Consider the following 17,877-nt stretch of genomic DNA (forward strand, 5'->3'; position numbering starts at 1 on the left):
CTAGAGTGGTCCCTCAAGCGTCCAGTCTCAACGGTGTGATTTGAACACTTGATTAGAACGTCTATTTACAATTGATGCAACAATCAGCATTGAGCTGACCACACTTTTATTTCACCTAAACATGTTGCACAAATTATAGGCCTATGTCTTTACAACTGTACGTCCTCAATGTAAGCACTTATTTTTTTATGTTGATGTTCGCAGAAGTAGCAAAAGCACAGTCCTCATCCAAATCGGAAAATCTAGGCTAAGGCTGCGTTGTTCCTAGCTGGTGAAAGACTGATTTTACAAGCAGGCTAATTGAGCCAACTCTCGGACAGAAACCATAATACTGTATTATAGCGATTACAATTTACAATGTATCACATTATGGGTGAGCTCACTAGTGATCAAAATAATTGACTAAAACACTTTCCAGAAGTTGAAAATAATCTGATGGTGGTTATTGTTTGTGCACACTGCTAAAATGATTTTTGTTTGGGCTGTCACAATGTTTTTTCACAGAAACATTTAGCATAAATGGTGTCTTTACAACTGTGTCCTCAATGTGAGCAGTTTATTTTATTGATGTCGACTTTCAGACATGCACAGAAGTAGAAACAACATAACAGAGTTATCATAAAAATTTAAAAATAAAAATAGGCTAAGGCTATAATTATTCATGGCTCTGGGGAAAGTGAGCTAACAAGCAGTCTAATTGAGACAATTCTCAGCTAACCAAAACCATAATACAAATTAGATAATAGCGATTACAATTTACAATGTAATGTACACATCACAAATGTGCTCACCAGTGATCGAAACAATTTACTAAGACACTTTCCAAAAGTTTTAAGTAAGTGGCTATTAACTTGTTTGTGCGTGCTGAGATGTTTGTTTCCGACACACGAGTGAACCATCTACTCACCTCATTTCACTAAAACATCTTTGGTTGTGACACATTTGTCATCAATCAATGCATTCTGCGTAATAAAATATGATTCGCACGTAGATAATTAGCATCATCAGCTTATTATGCATTGGAAATGTCTAAAACCTATGCGCAAAAAGGTTAAAGAGTTTTTCTCAAACTCGCAACCTTGGTCATGGTGCAGTTTTGACGGATATCTGAACCATGGGATGAAGTCGCTGAATATTTTTTCAGCTGCAGTTCTTCTTGACTTGTTTTTCATCTGATACATTTGGGCAAATCTCGTAATATGGTCTATGACAACCAATATACAGTGCCTATAGAAAGTCATCATACCCTGTGAAATCTTTACCTTTTGTCACATTACACCCTGGAAATTAAAATAAATCAAATCTAACTTTTTTGAGCTGTATGTACACATTAGAACCCTCATCATCAAAGTGAAAATAAAATATTTTAAAATTCTGGACAATTATAAAAAAAATATTAGTGAAATACCTGGTTTGGTTAAGTGATCAGCCCCTTAGAGTATACCATTATAAACTTGTTCAGGTGCAACCAATCAACTTCCAGATCAAACACAAGGCTAATTGCCCCCCATCTGACATCAATTGTAGTGGTTTTGATTACTTCAGAATAAAACCAGCTGTTTCTTGAGGATTCCACTACTAGAAGTGCATGCTCTGCAAAGAATTCACCATGGTTGGAAAAGTACTTTCAAAAGGCCTCCGGGATAAAGTTGTAGGAAGGCACAAGTTAGGTGAAGGTAACAAAAAGATTTTGAAGGCTTTAGCTATCCCTCTGAGTACCGTTCACAGCATCATTAAGAAGTGTAAGGCGTATGGCACCACCAACACCTTGCCTAGATCAGGCCGTCCGTCCAAACTGGATGGCCGAACCAGGAGGACATTCATCAGAGAAGCTACCAAGAGGCCAAAGGCAACTTTGAAGGACTTACAAGTCTTTATGGCTGGGACTGGTCTGTCTGTGCATGTGACAACAATCTCACAAGCTTTACACAAAGCTGGCCTGTATGGCAGGGTAGCAAGAAAGAAGCCTTTTCTGAAAAAGTGCCACACTCAGTCTCGTTTGTGCTATTGAAAAACACACCTGGAAGATTCTGTTGCCATGTGGAAAAAGGTTTTATGGTCAGACAAGACTAAGATTAAACTTTTTGGACTGAACTCCAAGCGCTATGTTAGGCGAAAACCAAACATAGCACATCACCCAAAACACACCATACCTACTGTGAAGCATGGTGGTGGCAACATTATGTTGTGGGGATGTTTCTCTTCAGCGGGTACTGGGCAATTGGTCAGGATTGAATCAAAATGGATGCTGCCAAGTACACCCAAATTCTTGAGGACAACCTGCGTCCCTCTGCTAGACAGCTGAAGATGGGCAGGTGTTATGGAAAATACATTCATAGAACTATTTTCAGGTTATACACTTTCATATGACTGATACAACTTGTGTAACTACTGTGATTACATTTTCTCTTGCCACACCTCTAAAGTTCTATAGCCATTGTTCCGAGAAGCACTGTATGATTTATAATATGAACAGCGGTGATGTCTGAGGGAGTGGTGAGAGAGAGCAATAATGGGGGGACAGGCTCATCCTGCCGATAGGTGTGAAATGTTGAACGGCGATTAATCAGTAAGAAAGCCTCCCCATTGTTCATTCTCTCCCGCCCTTTCTCACGTAAGCACAAGCCCACCAGCCGATAGCGTTGTAGGTGCCTGGCATGATGTTTAAACTGTATAAAAGACGAACCTGATCATTGTCTTTTTAGACTTGCGCTGAACGGACCCCCGGATCTACGCTGGGCTGCTGTTACGCTCTTGTCTCTTGTTTGCAAGCAATAAATACCGGACTCATATATTGTGGCTACTCAGGACTTGTTTCTTGATTCTTACCTCCGAAGAGCTAAAGTACAGAGTGGTAAATCCTAGACTTCCACCACAGCAGGTCATTCACCTTCTAACACGACAACGATCCTAAACATACCGCCAAAAGAACAACGCAGTGGCTTAAGGATAGAAAGGTGAATGTCCTTAAGTGGCCAAGTCAGAGCCTTGACTTAAATCCGATAGAAAATCTGTGGATGGACTTGAAGAGAGCAGTCCATCGCCGCTCACCACGGAATTTGACTGAACTCGAACAATTCTGCAAGGAAGAATGGGCAAATATTCTCCAATCTAGGTGTGCAAAGCTAGTGGAGACATATCCAAACAGATTGATGGCTGTAATTGCAGCAAAAGGTGGCTCTACAAAGTATTAAATCAGGGGACTGATGACTTTTCCAACCCTGTTATTCTTGTTTTTCATTTTTTATAAATTTTCAGAACTGTCGCCTTTTTTTTCATTAGTTTGATGTTGTATGGCTACATTTGTACATAAAGCTGGAAAAAGGTTTTTTTTAATGGGTTTTGATTTCAGGCTGTACAACAAATATAGTAACTATTTTAAAGGAGTATGATGACTTTCTATAGGCTCTGTATATTCATAGTCACCCCTACTGGCCTCTAAGTGCATGTAGTCAATAGGCTGCAACACAAGTTCCAGGGATGAACTAGTAGTAATACTGCCCATTGGTGCTCTTATGTCTGTAACAGGTGTTTTGTTTTATACAAGGGCACTGTCTGGTTACATACTCGTCGTTGTCCCTCTTGATGAATGGCCAGTAAAACTAGTCTCTCACCAGGCTAAAGACTCTCTTAGTTCCGACATGGCCCATGTCATCATGGAGGTGCTTCAAAGTCATCTGCCTGCTCTGGCAGGTCTTCTGGTTTAGTAGTCCATTGTGAGCTTGAGCTTCCCTTTCATGCATTAATTTCGTCACAGGACCACTTGCTCCTCGTCTGATATTACTGCTCAGGATTGTGTTGGTTTCCTTTAGTCTGATTCCAATGGCATTTTCCATTCTCTGAGCCTCTGAGCCGACTCATCTTGGTTGATTGTTGGCAAGGGTCCCCTTGCATCGCTTGGACTGCTTCACTGGGGAGTTCTTTGGTAGAGTCAGCAACATACTTCCTAATGTCCAGTGGCAGCCAGGAGAGAGTGTCTGCATTCACATTTATCTTGACTGGTCTGTAATGTTGAACATTTTTAAATCTGCAAGTTCCCCAACCCATCTGTGACCCACTGCATTCAGCTTGGAAATGCTCATCACATATGTTAGTGGATTGTTATCAATGTAGATGGTGAAGTGGGGGGCATGAAACAAACAATCTCTTCATGCACACAGCCCACTTCAATGCTAGAAACTCCAGCTTGCCTGAGTGGTTGTAGTTCTTAGCCGGTATAATGTTCTTGAGCCATAAGCAACGACTCTCAACTTACCAAGCCCTTGTTCAGAGGCATTTGTGCAATGTAAAGGGTAGGTCGAAGTCAAGGTAGGCCAGGACAGCCGGGTTGGCTAAGGTGCCAATCAGTTGGACCAGCGACCTTTGGTGCTCCTCAGTCCACTTAACAGAAGTCCTGGATGACAGCTTAAGTCCTTTGCCTTTACTGAACTTTCCTAGTGGTGTTTCCACTTTGTAATCTTTCACTTGCAGTAGCTCATCACAATCCTAGAAAAGTTCTGAATATACAGTTGTGGTCAGAAGTTTACATACACTTGTAAAGAACATGTATGTCATGGCAGTCTTGAGTTTCCAATCATTTCTACAACTCTTATTTTTCTGTGATGGATTGATTGGAGCACATACTTCTTAGCTGTGCAGGGCTGGAGGAGCTGGGGGGAGGAGAAGGAGGACGGAGTGGAGAGTCATTGGTGGAGCTGGGGGGAGGGAGACAATGAGCCCCTGAGTGAAACCTGTTGAAGAACTGGTTCAACTCTATGGCCCTGTCCAGATCTCCAGCAACTTGCAGGTCGTTAGCCTGCTTGTAGCCGGTGATCTTCCTCACGCTGCTCCACACCTCTCTTGTGTTGTTGTCCTGCAGGCTGTCCTCCATCTTCCGCCTGTAGGTGTCCCTGCTCTCCTTCAGCTTCTCCTTGAGCTTCCTCTGCACCCACTTCAGTTCTTCCTAGTCACCAGACCTGAAGGCTGTCTTCTTGTTGTTGAGGAGGGCCTTTCGGTCACTTGTAATCCAAGGCTTCTTATTGGGAAAACACTGGACCCTCCTAGTAGATACGGTGTTCTCCACACAGAAGTTAATGTAGTCTGAGATGCAATGTGAAAGACCATCAATGTCCTCCCCATGTGACTCACAGAGAATCTCCCAGTCCGTTGTCTCAAAACAGTCCTGCAGAGCCTCATCATCCTCCTGTGTCCATCTCCTCACAGACCTAGTGGTCACAGAGTGCTGTTGGACTAGAGGCTCATACACGGGCTTGAGGTGGACTCGGTTGTGGTCCAATCTGCCCGAGGGGGAGGAGTGCTGTAGAGATGTAGGCATCCTTCACATTAGCATATAACAAGTCCAGTGTTTTGTTCTCCCTCGTGGGGCACTTCACAAACTGGGAGAACGTTGCCAGTGTTTTTATCAGGGTGACATGGTTAAAATCCCTGGAGATTGCAATGAATGGACTGGGGTGCTGGGTCTGTAGTCTCACGATAACAGTGTCCATAGTCTCACACGCTGCCTCTACGTCGGCAGAGGGGGGATATATGTCCTACAGCCAAAAGTTCGATGTCCGGGCTACAGACGCTTTCCTCCATGTGAATATGGCCAGGATTGCACCATCTGTTGTTGACTTGCTTTTTGCCACACTGACGGTGAATCCTGCCTGCCCACACTGTCTTTAAGCACTCGAGGGTAGTGTTTGCGTCGGAAATGCCCTCCTGCAGCCATGTCTCCATAAAACACATAAGACTACATTCACGGTATTTCCTCTGTCCTCTCGCCAGTGCTGTAAGCTCCTCCATATTATTGCCCAGAGATCCCACATTGCCCATGATGATAGAAGGAAAATACAGTTTATATCTCCTTTTCTTCCTCCATGACTTCCCCCCCGCTCTGCTTCCCCGATGCCGTCTCTTTATTTCCTCCACTACAGTTGGCCGCTCGCCGACAACCATTGCCGGCTGAGCCAACACAATCAGCTGTTCTCTGAAGTAAACAATAGTGGTCTCTTAGCACGCAAATCCACCAGGAATAAAAACAGTCTCCATGAGTAGTTAAACGGTGAAAAAGTAAATAAAAACTTTAGTGTCCATGGTTATTTTGTTTACATTTTGATGTCGGTTTTAACAAACTGTATAAAAACACCTATAAACTACTATGACAACAACAAAAAAGACGGAGCTGCTGAAACAGGCAGCCAGCCCTACCGGCACCTTCCTCATTCCGTATAGTATCCAATTAGTCGTCATGGATGAAGTCTTTTGTAGGGACAGTCAAGATGTAGCCTGAAGAAAGGGGTCTTCAGTCTACAGCGAAATATAGGTAGTGACTCTGCAGTCCTGACAGCAGAGGGAAGCTCGTTCCACCACTGGGGCGCCAGGATAGTTAAAAGCCGTGACTGAATAGCACGACCACTGCATCCTTGTAGAGGCGGCGGTGCCAGTTGGCCAGCTGAGATGGAAGAACAGAGTGATTGGGCAGGAGTTTGGGGGCTGACCATTGCTTACAAGTAGGGAGGGGCTGTTCCCTTTACTTTCCTCTCCACTGAATGAGTTAAGGTACTCCTGAGCATCAGGATTTAGGCAAGCATTAGCTATGTTATTTGACGGGATTGTCTAAGTGCATCAACCTCAGAACTAACCTGGGGAGTCAATAGGCTCTTCTCACAGTTCTCGACGACCTCGTCAATAACATCTTTTAAATACAGTAACTGTGACCCTGGTCTACAGTAAGGCTTCACAACACATGAAAGCAGACAGGAATTCAAAATAACTCTCTTCATAATTGCTATCAAACAGGTTCCAGACCAACTGTTCAATACAAGTCTGTTCCTCTCGTAGTCAGACATGATATCTGCTTCAGATGCCTTTAGCAGCGCTGCACTCTTTCGAACAGGATCCCCTTTGACTTTGGTCACCTGTTGTTGCTGTCCAGTTGCACACTCATAGCCCCTTGCTGCGTTCACATGTCTCGCTACCCCGAGGTTCATGGATCACTGGATTAGCAGCCTTCCACTAGGTGGCGGCAATCCTGAACAAGCCCTAAAAAAATTTAATCAACTTATTAAACTTTATTTCCTCAATAGTGCAAAGGGTCATCTGTTACATACAAGTGTCAATCATCTCATTACAAAGGCTTTGTAGGGAAATATAAATTGAATACAAAAATAACTACAGTAAAAAATATAGTGACATATTTCCATATCCTTTTTCAGTCTTCTTTACAGTGCATATAATCATTGTGATTCAATTAATTAGTATACCAAAATACAACCTATTCAAATAGTGAAAGAAATAGTGCAACAGATATGTTATCTAGCATGTTAAACTGTGAAACGGTATGTATGTTTGTCTCACACACTCAACATATTTACCAGTATTGCCGTGTATACAGAAATGATACCCAATGCTACAATAGACCACAATGACCGCCCTAGCAGTGCTACCACCAAACAGTAAACAAACAAACCTAGCTAAACTAGGGCTAACTAGTGCTTAGCATAACACTAGGTTAGTTTGTGCTTAGTATTCTACTAGCAAACTATTCAAACACTAATTTCATCAACAATATACAATATAAGATTCAGTAGCTGGACATATTAGCATTTTCAAGCTTTGACTACAATAAACTTATGATATTATTCACAAAACATTATATAACTATTTTGATATGTATATCGGATTTGTATACATTACAATACATTTTATACATTACAAACCAGTAAGGAAGTAAGGGGACGATCACCAGTGTAACGGCCACCAACCACCAGATTCGCTGGCTCCATCTGATGGCACCAAAACCATTTTGTGCATTTTAATAGATAAACCTGGAGGACTCCAGTAATTAAAACAAAAGTAATATAAGTTAAGGCTCACAAATAATATATTTGAAAATATTCTTAAAAATCCAAAACACATAAAATAAACACAAAACTGTGATCATACATACACCTGACATTACTGCTGCTTTTATAGTGTCTCATGGATTGTCAACAGTTGGGTTCACTAAAAACCACCATAACTTCTCAAACTGCTCCCTGATGATTTCCTTTTACTGTCAAACAGTCTAGAAATCAAATGTGATGAGGTGTAGTTCAGCCTAATGACAATGTAGAGGCTTACATGTGCCATTCATTAAATACTTTCATTGTTGCTTGGGAATACCTGTCAGACATTTTAAGATGATTAAGCATGGTTGATGGACGATGCATGTATGGTCTAGTTAATGATAATATTGAAGACCTACATATGATCCCATTAGTTTACACTCAGTTGCATTCACTGTCAGTGAGAAATACGAGACGATTCCATGGCACACTCAAAGACTTAATATACCTCTAGCCTCTAAACTTTATGGTATTTGTTTCGTAACATTATCTAACTGTTAGATTGTGTGGATAATAGCCTAGATATGAATATATCACACTATGGTTTAATCATATCTCTTAACACTTTGTTTTAGTCCCGTTTAAACAAGTATTTACTTGGTATCACCTGGGAGATCATAGTCACAGTATAGTACATGCATAGTACATGCATAGATCACAGTATATTCCATGCAAAACATGGTACCAAATAGTACATTGTGGGATTGTTTTCAGTGAATCTGAAATTAAGACTACACAATATAAAAAAATAGAGGCTGCAGCATTGCTAAGTGAATTTTAAGTTTAGTCTTGGCAGAGAGGCATGAATGATGATTAACCTTCAGTCTTGAGGCAATCCCCCATCAAGCCCAGGATGTTTGGGAACATCTGTTTGTATTCTCATTCTTCAAAATGCTTGTACAAAATGTGATCAATCTCCCACCATGTTAAGAGGATAATAGCATGGAATGTTTGTCAACGGAAAGAGCACCTTTGGCTTCCACCGAGTTTTTTTGCTTTTGCGCAGATGAACATGTAAATGAACAAAGCTATAGGATTTCAAATGAGGGCAGTTAGAGGTGCCATCAACTGGGGAATGGTGAACAGATGTGGATGTAACTGATGGTTATTCTTGTGGTAATTAAGTACAGAGGCCCAACTGTCACCAGGAAAATAACCTTCACATGAGAAGTGCACCTTAGTGGAGCATTATGGGGGATAAACCTCATTCCAGATGGGATGATGTTGTTGTGCTGTTCCACTGTGCCTTTTAGTTTTTAGAACCTCTCAAGAATGTCATTAGAGTAACCACAATGTTATCATAATTCTAATCTTTGGTGACAGTTTAATTACAAACCACTGTGATTGTTTGTTCTACAAGTACTAGTATGCAAAATGTAGTCTGTTAAACTATCTTAGTGAGTGTTCTTAATCCAATGTTATGCTTATATATTTTAACATTTCCCCTACATTATCTGCAGTTAGCACTGTTGCTTTTGTAATGAAAGAAAACCCAACCACACACATTAATATAGAAGCATACATTATGTCTTGTTCTACTCTGTTCATTGTCAGTGATGCAAGAATTGGTCACTGGCCAACACATTCATCACTTTCGGGGGCATCCCACAGGAGTGTCCACATGCTCTACTTGAGTGAAGTGCACCTCTTTTTTGACATGCCATTTAAAGTCATTTTATATCTGCCCTATTTATTTTTGTTCCAGCTAAATGCTTTTGGAAATAACTCAGGGCTCTGTCCGTGATCAATGGAGATGAATATTGAAGGAGACGGAGCAGGAATGTGAGCTCCTTTTGGCAGTCAGAGCATGTAAGTGCATGGCAGCTCTGCCTCTCCAATCATCTGTGGAGGCTTGTCAGAGCCTGGGCGGCTATGGTGGGCTGGGTTATTAACCAGGATGAATGACTAAACAATGGCTGCAGCTTCATTCAGCCGTCTCATTAGAGTCGCTGGTGAGAGACTGCTTTACTAGGAAACTATAACAGATGCCCCCTCAGTCACCATCGTAAAGCCCAGCAGGTCCTACACCACCAACTGGGGGAATTAACCTTGACTTAGATCAGCCCTTTCATACTCTATGCCTCCCTGCAGCCCTCTCTTATTCCTCAGCCTTGTGTGTTGCACTGCGCTGTGCAGCATTAACTGTATTTTAATTTTGTTAATTTTGTCATGGTGTTTTTAGAGACCCATATTCCCTGAAAAGAGTAGTCAGCTCTGAAAATGAGTTTGATGGAAGCTAATTTATTTTCAAATAACTTGCTTGTAAGTTAATTAGACAGCCATAGTGGTTCTCATGTAGTGAGAGGTGAACATCTCCAACCACCTCTACTCTAACCACTAGAGTTGTCTAATTTGGGTGATGCCTTGAGGGTGTGTCATTATTTTGAAGCCTGTCAAAATCATCGCATTACGCCAAAAAACAGAGTGTACAGGTGTTTGTCATGTATTTAATTAAGCCTAAGATTTAATTCTGCTTGCTCACGGCTTAATTACATTTCTATCTCCCCTAATAAATTGCATTCGGTTCCATTAAATGTGTAGCAGGTGTTGGAGGCAGCTCACAGTATCACCTATTTAGGAAAACAGCAGACAAGCATTCAAGCCAGTAAAACTAATCTGAGTGTGTCCCTCATAACTTCAGCTCAGACTGTAGGTCTGTGCAGTTTTTTCTCTTTCTTAGAAAATATTCACTGAATAATAAACCCTTACAGAAATCTCATTTTTTTTAGATACTGTAAAGCTGTGGAAGCAGCACCAAAAGTGTCTATGCAAAATGTGTTCATGGTTATTATCAAAGAGCATGACATTAACAAGTGATTTATTTCTTTAGAGCTGGAAAGTTGAAGGATTCATTTGGGACTTTTTGACATTTTGATCTAATTCCTGTCTTTTCAACGCAAGCATCAGTGTCACTAAATAGGTTATTCAGAAAGGAAAATATGATATGCTTCTCAATTAAGAAATCTGGGATTGGTACATACATTTTTGGACTTTTAAATGACATTCAGTATAGCCATTGATTCTTCAAGAATATAACTTGCCTCATGGGCATTGTTCGATTGCCTTAACCCAAACAGCTTGTTTTACTCTTTTGTTTGTAAACAATGTAATTGTTCTAAACAAACATGGTTTAGCTTCAAAACATGGCTAAAATTATCATGTTGATCTCATGGAAGGTTAGTTTTTACATCCATAGCACCATCTATGAATATGAGAGTGGTAGCATTTGTCCAGCCCCATCCCCCAGCTGTTTACCAAAAAAAGTGTCAGGCTGACTACTTTGTTGTTGTTTGAAGATGGCTACTTTATAGAGGTATATGAGTTTTGGAGACTGTTTTTATGCATTAATGCTGTGTCCTTGGTTCCAGAGACAGCAGGATAATTGTCAGTACCTGCTAAGTTTGTGTGTCAGTAAAACACATTCTATCTGTAAGCAATCAATTGGTTTTCAGAGCAGTTCTCAGAGAAATCTGTGAGTTATTTTAATCTTGAGGGTCAAACAAGGCAGAAGAGTTCTTACCATGGAGCATGGTGTAGTTGGGGTCATACATATTGTCTTTGATTAGATTTGTATGTCCCATAGAAAATATAAGATTATTTCCTCCTCTCCCTGATTTCAGCCTGTGTCTGAGGAATTCCAAAATGGCGAGGGCTTTGGATACATTGTGGCTTTCCGAGCTAATGGGACACGGGGCTGGAAGGAGAAAATGGTGACATCGGCAGACTCCACTACTTACAAGTATCGTGATGAGACCTTCCCTCCCCTCACCCCCTTTGAAGTGAAGGTGGGAGTCTATAACAACAAGGGAGACGGGCCTTTCAGTAGGGTGGTCACGGTCTACTCTGCTGAGGGAGGTGAGTTCTGTCATGTCCATTGATTTCCCCAGGAATTGTGAAACTAGATGCAGTAACCCACCCATTGGAGTTCATTTAAGACCATTACTGTTACAGCCTATCTGTCTACAGATAGTGTGCCCACGTTACAAAGTTGCGCGCATATTGTGAGATATGTGTCAAAAACGCTAAGTGTTGCCTATACATTTTCAGTTTGCAATTAGTGTTTCACATCTTTGTAATCCGTTATTTTGTAAAAGCCACTCAGGAAACTGCTTGCAGCAGTTTAGGAGTTACACAATATTGTCTGTCTGTGGGATTTGTGACTGTAAGTTCACTGTTTTCTAATACAGAGCCAAGAGAGGCCCCATCTGACGTTAAAGCTTCCAGCATTTCCTCATCGGAAATTAAGGTCACTTGGAAGCCACCCAATCCTGGCCCTGGAAAACCACGAGGATACGAGGTGTGTGTGTGTGTGTGTGTGTAAGCGTGTGTGTGTGCGAGCGTGTGTGTGCGCATGTGTGAGGTAGTTTGCAAGTAGTAAAGTAGGTTATACAGTATTCTCAAAGATAGCCAATGCATCGTTTAACATTTTCTCCTCTCATCTTACTACTTGGATACATTACTAATTAAAGAAACTCGGCCAACTCCTCATTTTCCCAGGTGAGCTATTGGAAAGACATGGAGCAGGAGGAGTCAGGGAAAAAGAGGAAAACTCTTGGGAATGAGACTTCCATGCTGCTGACAGGCCTTGAGGGAAACAGTCTGTATCTCATCACAGTGAAAGGCTTCAACAGCATTGGCCAGGGCCCTGCCAGCATTGCTATCATAGCCAAGACCAGGAAAGCCCGTGAGTCCAGAACTCATAGTGTACAGTACCAACCATATTCTATATGGGTATTTTTCTCCTGTACTCTCTTGTACTAAGAGTACAACAGTATCTGTTACTCTGCATGCAAATACAAGTATGTGATTAAAACTTTGGGTATTGTAATGTTTGATGAAAATTCTGTCCTTTCTCCTCAGCTCCGGTTCAGCCTCCAAGCAACCTCATGTGGATTCAAGAGGGGAACAATGTGTCTTTAAACTGGGACCCAGTCAAATCAAAGGACAATGAATCTGATGTTGTAGGATACACAGTAAGCCTACTTACCACCATCTTTGTTTAATCTTTGTTGTGGGGAAAAAAGCTTACCCAACACTATAAGCACTCCAAGAATATGGTGGGAGCCAATAACAGTGCCACCATATCTGTGTATTACTAGCTCTGGCAGAGAAAGGATTTGGATAAACACAAATATTCTATCGGTCCTGCAGGTGCTACTGAGACAGGAAGGAAGAGGCCACAACCAGGTGATCAGGACCATCAACCCCTCAGCTGTGCTCTCATTGCCAGAGGGGGGAACCTACATCATAGAAGTGCGAGCGGTGAGCGAGGGAGGAGAGGGGGCATCCAGCTCCCAAGTCCGAGTCCTCACCTCCTCCGGTAAGACACCGGGAGATTAAGTTTTTAAGTTTGATTCCCCCATTCCCTGATCTCTGCCATATACCGCTTCACACCAACTTATTTTCGACTGATTTATGTTGGATTGCTAATTGAGTCACCACAGCTGTTGCATCTGCCATGTTTCCTTACCATTTTAATGAATACCATTTTAATGACCACCTCCACACACATCTACACTGGTGCACAGCCAATTAACTTTCAAACAAGAAGACAAATACAAAGTTTGCTCTCCATTGTTCAAAGCACCAGACAAGCTATTTGGGGCAAACATAGTCTTACGTAGTAATACCTCCAAATCACAATGTTCTCATGCCTCCTTTGGAGGTCTGCAGAATTTTAGATTAGCCAATACAGCTTGGATTGTCCATTTCATTGGACATTACATTCCAAGAACCCTCCCTCACATGCCCGTTGAATGGTTGCTTGTTATTATGTGTGCCGTCTTTTCCAACCGGATAGAGTTGTTGTCTATGCTAGCTTGGCATGTTGAAGAAAATCTGAAGGAAAAACTGAATTCTGTTTTTTTTAAGCTCATCCAAGCAAGGTATTTGATTGGTTTGACATTGCGAGGTGTCACTCATTTCAAACATGTTTCCACCCCTGTGTAGCTACTTTCTGCAAAGGATTTTTTCAAAACAATATCTAAATGTTGTTTTTCTCCTTTTAGCGTCCATTTTTCACTAAAGAAAATGTCATGATCATTCAACTTCACTCAAATGGGTGCATGTGAGGGAGAAGTATTTGTGCAGCAATTAGCTTTTCAGTGATAACAGCTCTGACAAAACAGTGTTTTGTTGATGTTTTGTCCTCCCCTCCCTGTCTCCCAAATCTTCAGGTGTCCGTGCAAAAAGTGGCCAGTACTCACTGCACTGCTTGCCATGGGGCTTAACATGGACAGCAGCTCTGCTCCTGGTCCCTCTGCTGCCTTCAGCTTCCTGGTGAGGCCTCAGTGCCATCCTCATCCACCTAGAGGGAGCCATGGCTGGGCCTCCTCTCCCTCATGCCATCAGACTGTCTGCTTGCTTTGGCCTTACCCATCCTAGAGCCAGTGGCCTGCCGGGGGGGACCGCTTCTGACACAAACAGACAGTCTCAAAGAACATTAATTTCATATTTAGTTTACAACAAATTTTTGGGGCAAAATATTTTAGATTTTTTTTAGTTCTTTCCAACATCAGTTTAGTGTTGTACCGTACTATACATTATGTGGAGAGACTTGTTTAATCATTTACTTTAACTTTATGGGGTGTTTTTCCCATTGACTGGCACCTAACTACTTCCAGACGGCTCATGCACAGAGCATGAACAATTCCCTGAAAGCTGCTGTGGGTGTAATACAGGGATCAGCCGGGCTGCTTCTTTTCATTACTTATCTGCATCAATTTACCCCTTGGCTGCCTAACGAGCAAGCAAGCAAAAGCTCAGTAGAGATAAGTGCAATGTTTTCTTATTCACACATGGAGAAAAAAAAAGATTTTTATAGTACCAAGAATCTTAATATTTCCAGACTTGCTTTTTGTACATTGTGTTACCTTTAGAAAAATACAGTGGTGTATGTCGCTACGTCAAAGTTTCTGTTTTCTGATAGCGAAAAGCAATGCTTGGTGACATGTGGACTGGTGGATGTATGGGAGGTAGTAGACAGGCAGTCTTACCTGTACTGCCCAAACACATAATTAGACAAAGATAACACCTCTGTGGTGACCCATGGTGTCAGTACAAATAAATGTGATGTATATTTTTAAAAATGGCTGTGGTCTATCTTTTCTAGAAAGAGGAAATATGACAACGAGGGGCATTGACCATTTTACACTCTTGTACAATTATCAACATGTCTCAAATGTCTTAAAACATCATGACAACTGAATCATATTAAGGCAGATTTTGGATGCATTATTTTATTAAAACGGCACCAATACACTTATTATAGGACACATACTTTTCCTATGTATGTACTTTATTCTCATTCATGCTAGCAATATAGCCTACTGAAGAGGGACAAGTCTTCTGTCCTCCTCTCAGTGGTCATAGGGTTTGATTGTACACAGGTGTGCATAAAAGTCTCAGTTATGAAAGTGCTGCAAAGTCAAGTGGGACAGCATTCTGGATATCTCTCTCACTCTCTCCTTTAAGGCTACATTCTTGTCCTATCGGCAGGAAAAGTCTTATATCCCACTAGACAGAAATCCAAATGAATTTACTTCAAGTGTAATTAATGTAAGAATAGAGAGCTGTAACCTTAGGAATAGTCCTCTTGCCCGTGCTTCTCCTGAACAGACCTCTCCTTGATTAGCAGAGTGAATCCCACTCTCCCTGTGGCTCCCCTGGACTCTTCTTCATTACATAACCTGCCTCAACCCTACAAGTTCAGACAAGGGTACCAACTCAGTCACCAGAGACCACAGCCACACAGCAGGATGGAGGACAAACATTGCTCTAAGCAGTTTCTCTCTGTGAACACAGCTCCCCTTTTAGACCTCTTTATTTTGGTTTATTCAAACAGCGTTGTGCGTTATTTATGTTAAAAAAATACTTTTACTAAACTAATGCTGGGAATGGAGCGATTTTGTGTGCTTTTAAGCTGTTCATTGACATTGGCTCAGACACATACGTCCACACAAGTGCTAATGTACCGACCTTTAATTATTCATGCAGCACCTGTCTGTGTTGGTGCATCTGATTTATGATAATGGATTATGTACCCTGCAAGGGGACCTATTTGGTTCAGAGAGCCAGGAGCTATGGTGTCAGCAATTAAAACACAAACTCCCTTTGGGTTAATGTCACATTAAGTGTGTGAGGAAGGGGGAAGGATTTTATATGGAATGTTAGTCTGTGGTCCTCCACCTAACACTAGAACCATTAATGTGCTGAAGCCTTTTGCTTTGAATTAGTGAAAACAACTAAGAACCATGCATGTCTTTTAGTTGATCTTTCATTACAGTAAGCCTGATGTCATACTGTATATAGTCATACTGATGACATTTCATGGTGGGACACAGCAATGATCTTTAATATTTTTGTCTAAAATAGAACATAAACATTGGTACTGGACATTCCCGGACACATAAAGAAATGTATTATCAGTGAACTTTTGTATGACTCAAGATATCCATGTAAGGAGATGCTCTGGTGTGTGTGTGTGTGTGTGTGTGTGTGTGTGTGTGTGTGTGTGTGTTTGAATGACTTATGTAATCAGGCTCGAGGAATGTGCTTCCTGATGACCTCTCCCTGACTTTATTGAATAAAATGTAATTGTAGTTCCACTCTAATTTAATTTTGCCTGCAATTTTTCTCAATGAGTTTTAATTAATTATCTGTCATCAATTATTTTCAGCCAATAAATGTCTGCTTAATAGTCCGATTGTATAATTAAAAGCACAGCTGCGACGGGAAACCTGCAGGCATTATGAAATGTGTTCTCAGGTATGCTAAATTCATCTTCCATGGTAAGAAAAGGAATCAAGTAAAATATCTGTTGGGGGGGAAATGCAATATGCTCTCAGTTACGAGTGGAATAAGACTTCCTGCCTTAAAGGGTTGGTGCGGGATTTTTTAACCATATCTATGTATTCTACTTACCAGCAGTGCTGTCGATCAATGGGTACTATTTTGGAATCTGTGTAACGTGTGTGTAACAGCTTCCCAGCAGCAGGAGTGAAGGACCAGGACACAGCTATCTCTCTTCCCATGTAATCTGACAACAGTACATACAAACAATGTATGTCAGAAAAGATAGTTGGCAACTTGCGGTTCTGTCAATATCTTTAGCAAGGCAAGATACATCTTTTTTAGACAAATATAATATAACGGTCAGAATTATATTTCTACATGTAGTTTTCACCAGTGTGACCGTATAGTTTTCATAAATATATTCATAGCATATTACAGTTTAAATGGGATTAGAGCTTTTCTAAATTGCATACAGTACTATAAAAACATTTCCTTCCTAAGAACACTGTCCATGTTTGAATGGCGTGAGAATCTACAATGCATAAACATACAAAACCCAGGGAGACATACATGACAACAGGACATACAAACAATGTATGTCAGAAAGGATAGTTGGCAACTTCCAACCTGTCAATATCTGAATAATGAGAGAGCTAGCAGAATGCTACCATAATATCACATACTGGCTACTGAAACTGGCGTAAAATGTTCAACACTAATAAAATGATGGATATAACTCAACACTTTATTTTGAGCACAGAATTAGTCTGTAATATTTGTAAGGACTACATTGCATTGTCATTTCAGATCTAAATGAAATTATTTTGCATTATAAAATAATTTTATTAAAATGTAATTCTATTGGCGCGCAACCCTGCGTTACATATCTTCAGCAAGGCAGGATACATCTTTGCCGAAGGCAGGAAGTTCCACGCTAAGTGCAACACACAGATGCAGTTGCCAAAACTAACCACAAGGTGTCTACATTTACATTCACATTTGACATTACATTAAACAACTATGTACAGTATATAGAGATTACTACAAAGGCAATTTTGGGGAAACTCACCAGAGATGCATTTCTAACTCTGTTACACCTGTCTGTGTTGTTCATATGAAGCGCCTTCACCGGATAGCATTTTTCTCATGAGCCACAATGCTACTGCAAGTACACAGGGCTACAAGTTCAGTCTGTCCAAAAAGCACCCAAATAAAC

The 17,877-nt window shown here is 41.1% G+C and overlaps 1 protein-coding gene across 1 annotated transcript in view; it reads left to right on the forward strand.

Moving 5' to 3' along the window:
* cntn5 (contactin 5) overlaps positions 1-14,151 on the forward strand; it is a gene marked incomplete at its 3' end in the record, with an annotated part of 142,834 nt that extends 128,683 nt beyond the window's left edge. The window contains exons 18-23 of the mRNA XM_083695117.1: positions 11,489-11,723; positions 12,056-12,165; positions 12,366-12,552; positions 12,729-12,841; positions 13,020-13,188; positions 14,045-14,151. Coding sequence (XP_083551243.1) covers positions 11,489-11,723; positions 12,056-12,165; positions 12,366-12,552; positions 12,729-12,841; positions 13,020-13,188; positions 14,045-14,151 — 921 coding nt within the window. The remainder of the gene's footprint in view (positions 1-11,488; positions 11,724-12,055; positions 12,166-12,365; positions 12,553-12,728; positions 12,842-13,019; positions 13,189-14,044) is intronic.
* Positions 14,152-17,877: the final 3,726 nt, after the last annotated feature.

Source organism: Argentina silus (genome assembly GCF_951799395.1).
Source record: "Argentina silus genome assembly, chromosome: X".
NCBI lineage: Eukaryota > Metazoa > Chordata > Actinopteri > Argentiniformes > Argentinidae > Argentina > Argentina silus.